The sequence below is a fragment of the Ranitomeya variabilis genome, chromosome 4 (genome assembly GCF_051348905.1).
Source record: "Ranitomeya variabilis isolate aRanVar5 chromosome 4, aRanVar5.hap1, whole genome shotgun sequence".
Taxonomy (NCBI): Eukaryota; Metazoa; Chordata; class Amphibia; order Anura; family Dendrobatidae; genus Ranitomeya; species Ranitomeya variabilis.
The window spans coordinates 565,148,610-565,163,118 of NC_135235.1; the positions used below are offsets into that span (position 1 = coordinate 565,148,610).

The window sequence follows — 14,509 nt, forward strand, 5'->3', positions numbered from 1 at the left end:
CATGGCTGATCGACAGTCGCAGTACGTGGAGGGAATTCCTAACAAGCAGACAACCCCTGCATGTGTTGCAGCTGTCGAACCGTGCCACATACAGCTGCGGGGACTCAAACATATTTTTCAAGCATGCTGAAGACACTCTGTTTGCACCCGAGGGTGCTCCGATAACACCTTACTCAATTCGAGTATGCTCGCTCATCATTAGTGCTTTTGTATTCCAAAAATAAACATGTGAATAAATATATTAATTTGAAAATGATAAATTGAAGGTGCAGAATTATGTGTGTTGCAGCTAGGGTGTAGAAATGAGTAAATCTGGCAATTGTTGAGGGCCAAAGCCCACCTCTCCGGTCCTCTCTAGTCCAAGGCTCCACATCTCAGCTTGATGTTGTATGCGGCACCAGGGAGTGAGGACTGCAAGGACAAGGACAGGCAAATATCTGCAGTTTGTTCAGGTCGGTCAATTAAAATTAAAACTGAAAGTGAGCACAAACGCCGACGTGCTGAAAAATTTCCATATTTCACTGTGTGATATTTTAAGATTTAGGATGGCACACCATTGCCACAAATGAGTATATGCCTTAACATTGAGGGGTTACCTGCAAATTTGTGCACTTATTTGTCCCTTTAGGTGGGCATGGCTGCACTACCGCAAAGTGTGAATACAGTCTTGAACGCAGGATATGGTTACCACTTTTAGATTACAACAGAACTCAGCTGAAATACAAATCCATGCCACAGGATGGAGCTGCACACAACCATGAGACGGGTCAAATCTTCTACAGATTTATTAAATGGAACCTGTGGTTTATTATTTTTTTTTTTACACAAACACACACACACACACACACGAGAGACCAGTCAGTCAATGGGAGTGAGGCAGGGAGAAGTCAATGGGGACCAGCCCCAAACTAGTAATATTAGACGTATGGTCCCCAGGTGGCTTTTACAGGTTTTCTTTAAAAGGCTGCAAAAATGAAGCTGGTGCACGATTCATACTGCACAAACCACGGGCAGCACCAGTCAGCTGACGGGGTCTGAATTTAATAGGGCGTCAGACCTGGGGTCTGTTTTTCAGGGTCCTGGTCTGAGCTTGTTATTTACTTAGGAGGTCTACTCTTGGATCTGTATTTACCAAGAGGACTGAGCTGCTCATTTACTTGGGGAGGGGGGGGGGGGGGGGGCTAGTTTGGTTTTAAGAATCAATACTCCTTTTAGGATTTCATGAAAAGGGGTAGTTGTCTCTGCTCACCTCTGCATCGGGAGGTGGTGGGACCAGTGGTTTCACGTTTATAGATATCTGCTGGATCACAAGCAGCGGGTACTGAATGAAATCCGGGCAGACAGCTGTAGAGGTGATGTCACCGAGCCACTCACCTTCCAATGCAGAAGTGAAGGGAGCTGAAGCCGCTTTCAAGGCCACATTCACACGCTCAGTATTTGGTCAGTATTTTACCTCAGAATTTGTAAGCCAAAACCAGGAGTGGAACAATCAGAGGAAAAATATAATCGAAACACGCCACCACTTCTGTATATCACTCACTCCTGGTTTTGGCGTACAAATACTGAGGTAAAATACTGACGAAATACTGAGCGTGTGAATGTGGCCTAAGAGGATGAATCAAATGCCCAGGGATGCCATAGGGATTCCCATAACAGACTGTGTGGGCTGTGGGGCATGGAGCACCACTGTAAATATTTTGTGCCGTCTGCCCCTCTGACGGTCCCAGTCAGTTTGGAATTCTGGTCCAGTATGGGGGCATTTTGGCTGGTCTATGCCCATCAACTTGTTAAATAATGATCTATTTAGTGTCCTTCAACACCTACTCGCCATTTTGAGCCCAATAAAAGACAGACACATTTCTGCTCCGTTTCCAGCTTTTACTGGCATTTGTTCATCGACATCACATACATAACATGAACAACAAGGTTAATATAAAAATAAACTCAGGAGTGCTCATCATACAAAACATTTTTCTGTTTAACCCTTATTGTCTGTACAGGTAAGGCCATGTTACATTACTCTCACACAAGCAAACACAATATTGTGTAATTTTCCTAAACCAGTGGTCCCGAACCTGTGACTGAATAACTGTTGTGAAATAACAACTCCCAGTGTCCGCTGATAGCCTGCAACCGTCAGGAGATGCTGGGAGTTGTAGTTTCACAACAACTTCAAGGCTACTGATTCGACAACACTGATTAAAACAGTACCTTACTATCTGGCCTAAGAAAAAGGCTTGTGCTGACAAAGTCCTTCAAATAGCTTTAAACTGGACATATTGGGCCTTGTCCATCAAAACTGCCTCATAAAATGTGATATAACCTTGCTGCCTATAGTAGCCAATCAGCGGTTGCTTAATGCCCTGCAAAAATTAAAGCCGCACGCTGAATGGTTGTTACAGTCAGCATGTTCACAAGCGTCAGTTTTGACACATCAGGTAGCCATTTTGTCTCATCACATATTATGATCCCTGTCACAGAGCTAGACACAAAATGGCTGCCAGGCAGGCCACATGTTAAAGTATATATTACACAAGAAAAATTTTTTGTATGCCAATTTGGGGGAACTGTCGTTACCATACTAATACTAAAGACTAAGCCTGATAATGGTTGTTAGAAATTAAAGTACAAGTGAAGACTAAAAATGCAATTTTGGGCAATTCCACTGAATTTGCCAGCGTTGGCTGGACCCATATATAATTTTTCTTTTAGTTGTCTGGAACCGCAGATGTTCAGTTAGTCAATATTAATAAGCAAAACATTATTGCTGGTGTTTCGCCGATAAGCGACTGTCCAATTATGGAGCTGTGTTAAAAAAAAAAAAAAGAGATTGTTGTAAATCAAAAGGGGTATTCACGGCCAAAAAGTTAAAATTTGAGTTGAGCAAAATAATAAAGATAAGATAATAAATCTGGTCCTATCATGAGTGTCACATGTCACAATGATGGCATAGCTCCGGGGACAACAGTAAGTATTAGAAGGTTTTTAGGACCCTGGTCCAATCATGAGTGTCACACGCCACAATGATGGCGCAGCACCCGGGGATGACAGCAGGTAGTAGGAGGAACGCAGGACCCTGGTCCCATCATGGCTGCCTCACGCCACAGGACGTTCGCAACACTTACACTTGGCCATTGCTTTATTCACAAAAACTGCTTGTTGCAATTTCATCAGTTGTACCTCCAAAATAAATGTTTTTGACTGGAATACCCCTTTAAATACAGATTTAAATTCCAATACAAAGGAAAACACGACTGTCATTGGAAATGTTCTGTTATTTCAAAGAGGAAGAAAATCCCAATTTAGTAATTATGAAACAATAATTAAAAACATATAAATAAATCTAACAATGTGTCCGAGACCCGTTTCTTTAAATATTAACCCTTCCATTACAACTACCACCGTTTCCTTTGTGCAATAGAGTAGACCATTAACTAAGTAGTACGTTCATAAGCTTTTCTTTCAGAAAGAAAAAAAAAATGTTCACATTCCCGAACTTTTACTTAACCCATCAAATAAAATTCAAGTAAAATATTTTCTTTCATAGATCAGCACAAAGTTCCCACATTTGCGTTTCGCATTAGACGCATGTAGTCAAATCCGCGCAATGACAGGCTGAGGTAAATGCAGGCGTTCGTTTCAATGCACGTAATCACTGGTCACCTGGAAAACATGGCTGCCAGTCATTTATAGACAGAAACGGTGGTCAGATATTGGGAGGGAAATTCACGATGTACTAGTGCAAGTTACTGGTTTCTCTGGGTGACACCGTCAGAATTATTTGCACTGCGCCTTACAAATATGGCTGCTGTATAAAAGGAACAATAGGCTAAAACTGGAAGTTAGGATCATACGGTGACTTCTAAATACAATTAACACTGCAGGAATTCAGTCCTGGGCAATAACTAGATTCTACAAAGTAAATGGATTCCCAGATATAGCAAAGCCAAGATTGTCATTTACCTAGAAACTGCTACAAAGGGTTGTGACAAATGACAAACCCAGCTCTGCTACATGTACATTGGTCACTGGTTCAGGGACATCACCTGTTCTGGCATGCAAGACGTACGCATATCTATGATGGCAGAAACATTCTCAGAGTGGTATGATGGAGCAGTGCGACCTCTGCCATGTAAGACTGTGGGCGCTAGAGATAAGGTTGTGAGAGGTGCTGGTGTAACATGACCCTTGGTCCGACAGTGGCCATGAAGCGGGTACGATAACGTCACAACTGTGCCGACACTAGAAAATGGTTTATTGGGAAGAGGCCATGCTACAGTTATGTCATTCCGCAGCCTGGTCCCCGGCTTTACTTGTTCCCACGTTGCTGACATTTCTCTCCAAGCTTCAATTTGAAAAAAATCCTACTTAATAAAGAGACATTCTTAAATAAGAATAAATAGATTATGTGCACGGAGAGACGCTGCAGCCTTTCCAGTATAACACCTAGTGACGATGGCGATGGATCATTCTTCTACAGAGGCTGCGGCAGCCATGGTCGTCCTGAGACCTCCTCTGGTCGTGGCTTTCAGATCTTCCAGTTCGGTGTTCAGTTTTCCAATAACCCACTCCATGGCATCCCGGCCCTGCAAGTGGAAGGATAGAGACATGACATGGGCTGCATTATCCAGAACACCAGACTTGAGATTTTCTACAGCAGCTCAGACAGTAAAAAAGAAAAAAAAAATGGTCCCCGGCTCTAATTGCTGCCGTTATCCTCCATCGGTCTCTTAACATCTTCCTCTGGCAGTGGGGATGTCAAATTACCTCATTTACATCCATGATGCAGCAGCAGCACACAGCGGTCACTGGTTGTGCACCCAAAGTTGCCATATAGCCCTATATTTACTAGAATCCAAGCAATTGTGTGGCACCCTACCCACTGATGTATTGCAATGCCGTGACCAGAAGCAGGACATCACACCGCTCACCTTGTTGGCATTGCTGGATATGGTGTTTGCCATCATGCTCTCCAGATAGCTGCCCAGACTGACTCCTTTCACAGTTATAATGGCTTCCTGGGTCAGGACAGTTCTGAAAGCACAAAAAAAAGAGGATCATAAAAGGGTGAGAACGACCTGTTATCCAGTGGCTCATGAGCTATTATAAAACTACAACTCCCAGCATGCGAGTAGGTTGTTAGCAAAAAGGTCATCTTCCCTAGGGTTTGCCAATCAGTGTGCTCCCCTGACACGCACTCATTACTGCACAGGCCAGCACTCACTTTTTGTCATCCTGAGGATGTGGCTTGTAGACTAATCTTTCGTCCACAGATATCATGTGTGTGAAGGTGATCTGAATGAAGGGAAGAAAACACCAGTCAGTCAAACTATGACCCGATAGGCTGCTAACACATAAAACGCCAATAAAACCTATGATTTGTGAACCTTGGACTCCCCCTGTCCTGAAGAATGCCATGTACAAGGACGTCTCTATCACTTACATTCGCAGACTTCAGTTCCATTGTTTTGGACACAGGATCCACCACCGAATGTTCCTGGATATAGGTCTTTGTTCTTGATGCCCCAATAATCTACAAAGAACCCAAAAAAAATAATTGCTTATTTCACGCTGACAGAGGAGGTGCTACCTTTCTGTGATAGCCTGCTCCTACACTCATCTCAATGTACGCACTTCAATGCTCAAGGGGTTAAAGGCTCGAGTCCCAGCATAGTCTGCGCTTATAATGGAAGGTCTCTGCTGACATTGCCGTTCCTTTGTGCCTTGAAAAGGTCATGGACGGAAGAACGGCACACAACGTTCCCTGCGCTCAAGGCTCCAGGAGGGGAGTGGGCCGCGCAGTGGATGGTGAAGACTGTCATATCACTTACCGATTTGACTAGGCTAGGCATGCCCCACTCTGTGCTGAGGAGCCGGTGGCTGTGCAGCTTCCCACGGCCGTCCACGTGTCTGTTCAGTACGTCCACACCAACCACGTTTGGATTCATGGGATTCGGGTATTTCTGCATAGCGGCTGTTGTAACAGTCTCCCATGGGTGGCTGTAATAAAAAAACAGAACAATGTTCTAATTCTGCATTACTCCGCACTCTGGAGAAGTGGAGCTGCAGTCTGCATAGAATTAAAGGGAACCGGTCACCAGAAAAAAAACCACAACCTACCAATATGGGGTTAATCTGCTGGTTACTAGCGTTATTAAATTTCCCTGCACCCACACTTAGCCAAACGCTATTGAGAGAAAATTAACTATTTCCCCCGGCAGCATTCTGGTGGGCGACGCGGGTTCGGACACAGACTCTGCATTGGGGCCATATGTTACCGTCAGATGGGAGTGCGGTTACAGCCGCTGCTCTCTATACTCAGAGCGGCGACTGAACCTACAGTACCATGACTGAAAGAGGAATGCTGCCGGAGGGGGAATAAAGTTAATTTTCTCCCTGCAGCGTTCAGAAGCTTTACCCCATATCTGCAGGTTATTAGGTTTCCCTCTAATACGACCAGGACACTGCTCACCAACGTAACAAAGGACTCTGTATTAGTCAGAGTAGAACTGGGCATCTATCGCTATAGAGGAGTTACATGACCATGTATGCTTACCTACTGACTATAGTGGGCTGCATGTGGTTACGAGAGATAACCGCTGATCAACTGGAGTTCCACCGAACATCCCACCATCTAAGCTGCCAGGGCTATGGAATCAGTAAGTCAAACCACCTACTAGTACTCTGACTCCTCAATATCCCCGACCCCACAGCACTGGTCACTACTGAGCATGTACATAAAGTGCAGGACAGATTCATCTCCACTAAAAGCCAAGATCCATAGATCAGGAACAGAACAGACATTTATAAGACATTTCATAACTTTCCCAAATTACGAAAACATTCAGGACATCCTAGATTTAAACACTGTATGCAAATTATTATATATTTTAGGAGTCAGAATCAGTCCCTTTTATACTGAATCCAACTCCACTAAAATGGACACTGTCTCCACAGCCCTGTTAAAGCTGAATACTGAAGGCTTCCATGGCTATAATTACGTATAGCATATTCACAGAATATCCCATATATAGATTTGATTGATGAGGGTCCAGACCCTCCAGAATGGGCCGATGATGCTGTAGTGCACGGTTCTCTCTAAGGGTACCTTTACACAGTGCAATTTTGATCGCTACGACGGCACGATTTGTGACGTTCCAGCGATGCATTTACGATATCGTTGTGTCTGACACGCTACTGCGATCCGGATCCCCGCTGAGAATCGTACGTCGTAGCAGATCGTTTGAAACTTTCTTTCGTCGTCTAGTGTCCCGCTGTGGCGGCATGATTGCATTGTGTGACACAGGTTGTATACGATGTGCGCACAGTAACCAACGGCTTCTACATCGCAAATACGTCATGAAATTATCGCTCCAGCGCTGTGTATTGCAACGTGTGACCGCAGTCTACGACGCTGGAGCGATAATCATACGACGCTGCAACGTCACGAATCGTGCCGTCGTAGCGATCAAAATTGCACTGTGTAAAGGTACCCTAATGACTTCTAGGGGAGATCTGTAATTATCCAAGAACAATACCTGTCATGACCTCCCATTGTATGGTAATTACTGAATGTACAGGTCAGTCTGCTGCTCTCTGAGCAATGTGGAGCCACCCAGCCTCTGTATACAACCTGAAAGTTCAGTTCTCTGCAGGCTACATAAAACTCCAGTGACAGCAAAGCACATCACCAAATTATTCTGCAGTGTGGCAATGAAGACTATGACTCCCTCAGGCCGGGTTCACACGTCTGACATTAACGGTCTCCTGACCTGAAAACTCCACACACTCAAGTATACCTAGGAGACCTGCTGCCGGGTCGGACATTGCGGCCCACACTCGGACTTGAATATCGCGTGAAACTGGACATAGGTGATTTTTCATGTATGCAAAAAAAAATCACCCGAGTACCATCAGTGCTCAGGATACGATTTTCATCAGTTTTTGGTCAGTCTTTACCATCAGTGATTTACATGTAGGGATAAATAAATTACACAGCTTCTATCAATGTTAGTCATAGGCCGCACATGGACTGTCCACTGATGCCACCCACGTGCCATCTGATTATCACAGACCCATACACTTGTATAGTTCAATTTGTGCGACAGATCTTTTGTTGACACAGTCCGCATAAAACCACAGACGTGAAAAACACCATAGACCTCAATGGGTAACGGGAGCCAGAGACGTCTGAATGAGGATAGTGGTCACAAGGGCTGCGCCTGCTATCATGTCCTTGGGGAGCAGCCATCTTATAGCCCATCAGACGGTAACAATGATCTACACTTGTGGTTGTTACAAAACTACAACTCCCAGCATGTGCGGACAACCTTCAAAGCGACTGTTGCATTAGATTAGTAAAAAGACGACACTTCCTGTACAATACGGGAAGTGCACAGTAATAAAAGTAATATCCGATAAGTGGCATCATTTCACTCTGAAATAAGGATGGGGGCGTTAGATCTCTCTGTTATCAGCCACTTCTGACTAGAGCTGCTGCAGTCTTCTACGTAGGATTATAGGATGAGCTCGTGTCGAAAAAATATCTCCCCCAACAATTACAAAATTTTACAATTATATATAACTTTGTCCCCACGGCTGATAACATAGAGGACACTATACAATAGTCGCACAGAAAGGCCAATGCTCTAATGGAAAAAAGCGTGATTCCGAGGAAGGGGCCGACCTCACTGGGACCCCCTCCCCCTTTAACATTCCAGCACTAATGAGAAAGGCATGCAGGTCCCATCAGCCCTAGCACCATGGCCACCCTTTCATCGCCAAATATAGGGTGGGAAATGTGAGGCGGGAGCACTCCTGCAGGTAAAAATATCAGGACAGTTACATGGGTGACGCTCCTGACCTCACAGATGAGGCTAATCCTACTGACACGTTACCGTCCTCACAGTACGCAAAGTCAATCTAAATTTATGCTACTGTGCAGGCAAGATGCATTCGATTGCTGCCTGTCCAATACAAGCTGGGATGATAGGGATAGTGTCCTCCAAAAGATATTGATTTGTGTGGTCCACAAATGAATCCTGCCTCCACATACATACACAGCAGGTGAAAAATATTGAACATGTCACCAATCTTCTAAGTAAATATATTTTTATAAGGTGCTATTGATGTGAAATTCTCATCAGATGATGGTAAAAACTCATACAATCGATACAGGCAAAGAAATCAAACCATAGATGTCCATAAATTATGTGAAATAATGAGAAATGACACAGGGAAAATTCATTGAACACGCTTACTGAAATGTAATATTTGGTACAAAAGGCTTTGTTGGTGATGACAGCTTCAAGACACCGAAACTAGTGGCATGCATTGCTCAGGTGTGATTTTGGCCCCTTCTTCCACACAACCACTCTTCAGATCCTAAAGGTACAGTAGGCTCCTTCTATGAACTCTGAGCTTTAGTTCCTTTTGTAAATTATCTATTGGATCCAGGTCAGGTGATTGGCTGGGCCATTCTAGCAGCTTTATTTTCTCTGAAGCCAACTGAGTTTCTTTGGCTGTGTGTTTGGGTTCATTGTCTTGCTAGAATAGAAAGTCCACATTCGTTTCATTTTCATCATCCTGGCAGATGGAAGCAGATTTTTTTTTTGTTTATCTATCAAAAGTCTTGGTACATTTATCCATTCATCCTCCCTTCAAGTATATGAAGTTTGCCAGTGCCATATACTGAGAAGCAGCCCCACACCATGATGCTCCCACCTCCAAACTTCACTGGTGTATGGTGATTTTGGGGTGATATGCAGTGCCTTTTGGCCTCCAAACATGGTGTGTATTATGACATCCAAAATGTTCAATTTTGGTCTCATCTGCCCAGACTATATTATTATTATTATTTATTTCTATAGCACCATTAATTCCACGGTGCTGTACATGTGAAAAGGGTTACATACAGGGTTATAGATATCACTAACACTAAACAAATTTACAATGAGACTGGTACAGAGGGGAGAGGACCCCATGGAGTCTTGCGTGGTGAGCGTGCATACAGGCCATGGAGGTTGAGTGCATTGCTTATTGTTTTCTTTTAAACAATTGTACCTGCTGGTTCCAGGTCTTTCTGTAGCTCTCCTTAGGTGGTTGCTTGGCTCTTGGACAACTCTTCTGGTACAGTAATTATTTTCACTCCTGTCTGAAATATTTCGGGGAGCACCTGGTCGTGGCCAGTTTATGGTGAAATTATGTTCTTTCCACTCCCCAATTATGGCCCCAACAGTGCTCACTGGAGCCTTCAGCAGTTTAGCAATTCTTCTGTAACCAATGCCATCAGTATGTTTAGCAACAATCAGGTTCTGAAGGTCTTGAGACAGCTCACTGGTTCTGCCAATCATGAGATGTTTCTTGCGTGGAACCTTGCATCAGTTGAACCAAATGATATTTTTCATTAAGTGGCAGGATTGCTTTCTAATTACTGATAGATTTCAGCTGGTGTCAAGACTTTCCATGGCTTTTTGTAACTCTCTTTCTTCATGTGTATAATACTTTTTCCATGTGTCATTTCTCATTATTACACAATTTATGGACATCTATGGTATGCCTGTGTGCATTGGTTGGGTTGTTACCGACATCTGATGAGAATTTCATATCAATAGCACCTTTAGAAATATATATTACTTAGAAAATTGGTGACATGTTCAATATTTATTTCACCCTCTATATAACAATGCTCTAATCTCAGCTGGGCAATGAATGACCGTAGGGACGATGTCTTCTGTTTATAAAATTATCTGATAATCTACAATCTAATTTATTATAGGATGGAGGCTATTAATGCAGTGTCCATGTGCCACCACGGACTAACCAGTTAGGTAAAAGTCCAGGAAGACAATGACACGGTGTGGTTATTAACAGTGAAGACATTAATGAGTCAGTATGAAAACTCTCAACCTGTCTGACATGTAATTAAGGGATGCAGTGAGACTGGTGCTTCCGAGCAGCGAACTACAAGTCCCAGCTTGCTACGGAGGTAATCATTCACAGCTAATTATAGGATTATTCTACCTGTCTGCTCTCCTAATGTGTCTTTCAGCAAATATTTCCACTTGAAATAATTCAGGAGATGTTCCTCTGTTACCCCTTCTGGAAACACAGGGGGGGGGGCCTATGTAGCGGCACCACTAGTGCAGATCAGTCCGGGCACTGTGGTACATGTGTGTAGGGTAAGGTCACAGCTCATGGTGCTTGATCCGATAGGTCTGTAAAGATCGTTGGCATGCTGAGGGTTGTAGTTTGACAGTCACCCAACCCTAGAAGTCTAGCATTCCGATATCAAGCAATTACGATGCGACATTCCTCCCCTGCACGGCACATATACAGCCGCTATATAGAATATCTCAGTCAGCCCAATAGATGTGAAATGGGGCGTCCGTGCGCAAACATGACTTCACTACAGTTCAATTCCGGCGGGCCCTGTAATCGCGGGCAGAACGACAAGGATAGGTGATGCCCGGCACTCCGTGTGCAGCACAGACCATGTGATTGTCATCACGCCGGAAGACGGAGTAGAGAGGGCACCTTTTCAGAGCAGCGGGTGACATGGGTGAGCACTGGTATTTTATTTTTTTTTTTTTAAATGCAGGGTCCATTCGAACATGCCTATTGGGGACATTTAACTGCCTGCTGGGGACTATGTGGCCTATTGGGGACATTTACCTGCCTGTTGGGGACATTTACCTGCTATTGAGGCCCTATTCTGCCTGTTGGGGACATTTACCTGCCTGTTGGGGACATTTACCTGCCTGTTGAGAACTATGTTGCCTATTGAGGACAATTACCTGCCTATTGGGGCCCTATTCTGCCTGTTGGGGACTCTCACCCCACACCAGTCTGAGCCTGAGGTAAAAGCGGAGTTCCACCAATATGGGCACTGGTGAGGCTGAAAGGATATTGACTGGCAAAGCTGCATTGATGGGCAGTGCAGTCTGTATGTCTCTGTGTGGGCAATTTTATAGCTGGTATATTGTTTTTGTAGCGCTGTGTCTGTGTATATATATATTTATTTTGGTATTTTACTAATAGCAGTTTGGAATCCCTAGGAAACCATGATATCAAGAAAGAACAATTGCTTCACTTGCTAAGACTAGCAGTGACAAACATGGAGCCGGACACTGACCATCTCATTAGCGAGAAGCAGGCCCATGGTTCCTATTTCCCATTGAAATACCGGTAAGTTTGTTGATTTATCTTTACTTCTTCTTCATTTTAAATATTGTATTTGTTCCTGTTTTGTTTTTTTACTTCAAAATAAGATATGTGCAGTGCACATAGGAATTTGTTTTTTTTTTTAACTATATTCCGGCCCTCCAATGGTCTGACGGACCGTCAACTGGCCCCCCGTTTAAAAAGTTTGAGGACCCCTGGCCTAAAATAACGGAGAAGATCTGGTAATTCCGGACTTTACTGGTAAAGAACAACCTTTTGGCGTCCAGTAACTGGAGGACCTGATGATCCAGTAATGAGCGGTGTATAAGGAATGCGGCTGTGGCAGGTCACACGTGATAATCACACAGTAACAAGAAGCTGCGCCTGCATCCACGCCTGTACACCCTGGGGAGGTCAGAGACCACAGTGCTGCGAGCGGGCACACACTGACCACCAGGGATCACTGGAAAAAGACAATGGAGTGGCTGGTTGCTACGGGCAACCATGACACTACACACTGCGTCACCCCATAGTGTTCATGGATCCTTGTCATCATATACAGCATGAGGTCATACGGAGCCGATGACATCACAGCCTCCAAATTCTGCAGAAACATAGATGACATCACTGCCAAGTAGATGACATCACCGCTCAGCAGCAATGTGGAGGCTGATATGAGAATGTCAGTTACTAGAGAGAGTTAAATGATTACTGCAATCGCTACAGCCAAATCGATGATCATCAGAACAAAACCCTGCAATTCCCATTGGCGGTTAATGCTCATTCCGAGTACAAGCAGCCATCTGTAAAATAGAACTACAAATCCCAGCATGCCTTTCACTGGAGCCCCCCATCATATAAGACAAAGGCCCGTAAAGCATTCTGGGACTTGTAGTCCGGCACACAGCGGATTATCTGCGTCCTGATCTGAAACGTTGGATCAGGAGTCTGGCCCGCACAGACGACGGCTATGGGGCCCCCACCACTTACTGAGACCCCCAATACTTACTGAGAGGCCCCCAATACTTACTCGAACACGTGTTCTGAGGTCCAGATCTTCATTCTGCCGGTGATCCGATCTCTCCGCCCGCCCGACGCCAAGTGACACAGGCGTCAGATCAGTGCGCAGTCCAGGCAAAGGCGGCGACCAATCGGAATCAGCGACATTGCTGCTTACGTCACGGATGTGCGTCACTTAGCCCCGCCCCGGAGCCGGCGTTTAAAGAAACAGGTGACCTTCACGTGCCGGTCGGGTGTCACCTCTCTCTGCTCTTGTCATCTGCAGTGAGGAGACGGAGAAAGAGCCGTATAATACAGAGGGGAACAGGCAAATAGTTCCTTGGGGTCCCTGAGGGACTTGCCCTGTAGTCTCTTTACAATACATGTAGTAGTGCACTGTGTCAGCGATGCCCTCAGCGGCAGCCAGTGGTCATGGTGGGGGTGGGGAGGAGGATGGGTGGGGGATGGGACACCTTCCCCCATTTCCAACCATTCACACCGGTATTTAACGTTAATGTGCTGTGATTGGAGCAGTATAACACTGGTGCAGACATGGTGGACATTACCAATTGGAGTATGGGCCCCAAGGAGCCATCGGCCCCAGAACTTGCCTAAGTCCAAAGAATGCAAAGCTGACAACCTCCAAAAATGGTGCCGACCAGTCCGCTCCTAATAATACCAGGAGAATTCCACCCATAAATGGCAGCAAGCAGAATACCCCATGGGTAATGCCATTGCCCCATATTAGTGCCCATCAGAACTACTTCGTGTTCCCAACCAGTATGGCCGCAGGAGTGAGCAGCATGCCCCATGGGTAATGCCGGCTTGTGCCCCTCAGAACTACTTTGTGTTCCCTACCAGTATGGCCGCAGGAGTGAGCAGCATGCCCCATGGGTAATGCCGGCTTGTGCCCCTCAGAACTACTTCGTGTTCCCAACCAGTATGGCCGCAGGAGTGAGCAGCATGCCCCATGGGTAATGCCGGCTTGTGCCCCTCAGAACTACTTTGTGTTCCCTACCAGTATGGCCGCAGGAGTGAGCAGCATGCCCCATGGGTAATGCCGGCTTGTGCCCCTCAGAACTACTTTGTGTTCCCAACCAGTATGGCCGCAGGAGTGAGCAGCATGCCCCATGGGTAATGCCGGCTTGTGCCCCTCAGAACTACTTTGTGTTCCCTACCAGTATGGCCGCAGGAGTGAGCAGCATGCCCCATGGGTAATGCCGGCTTGTGCCCCTCAGAACTACTTCATGTTCCCAACCAGTATGGCCGCAGGAGTGAGCAGCATGCCCCATGGGTAATGCCGGCTTGTGCCCCTCAGAACTACTTCATGTTCCCAACCAGTATGGCC

At 45.3% G+C, this 14,509-nt stretch overlaps 1 protein-coding gene across 1 annotated transcript; it reads right to left on the reverse strand.

Moving 5' to 3' along the window:
- Positions 1 to 1,864: 1,864 nt before the first annotated feature.
- Positions 1,865 to 13,350, reverse strand: PRELID3B (PRELI domain containing 3B). Its single transcript, XM_077252819.1, has 6 exons — positions 13,193 to 13,350; positions 5,832 to 6,000; positions 5,444 to 5,533; positions 5,225 to 5,295; positions 4,932 to 5,034; positions 1,865 to 4,586 (listed from the first exon to the last, which is right to left on the reverse strand). Exons 1-6 carry the CDS (start codon positions 13,222 to 13,224, stop codon positions 4,467 to 4,469), a joined length of 585 nt encoding a protein of 194 aa, XP_077108934.1. The 5' UTR covers positions 13,225 to 13,350; the 3' UTR covers positions 1,865 to 4,466.
- Positions 13,351 to 14,509: the final 1,159 nt, after the last annotated feature.

What these genes read in the sequence shown, in the direction of transcription:
- PRELID3B (XM_077252819.1), bottom strand. Translation starts at nt 13,224, where the DNA reads ATGAAGATCTGGACCTCAGAACACGTGTTCGA. An exon ending in TGCCTAGCCTAGTCAAATCG is followed by an intron (nt 5,534 to 5,831) that starts GTAAGTGATATG and finishes GGTTCTTTGTAG; the next exon opens with ATTATTGGGGCATCAAGAAC. An exon ending in CATCCTCAGGATGACAAAAA is followed by an intron (nt 5,035 to 5,224) that starts GTGAGTGCTGGC and finishes TTGTGCTTTCAG; the next exon opens with AACTGTCCTGACCCAGGAAG.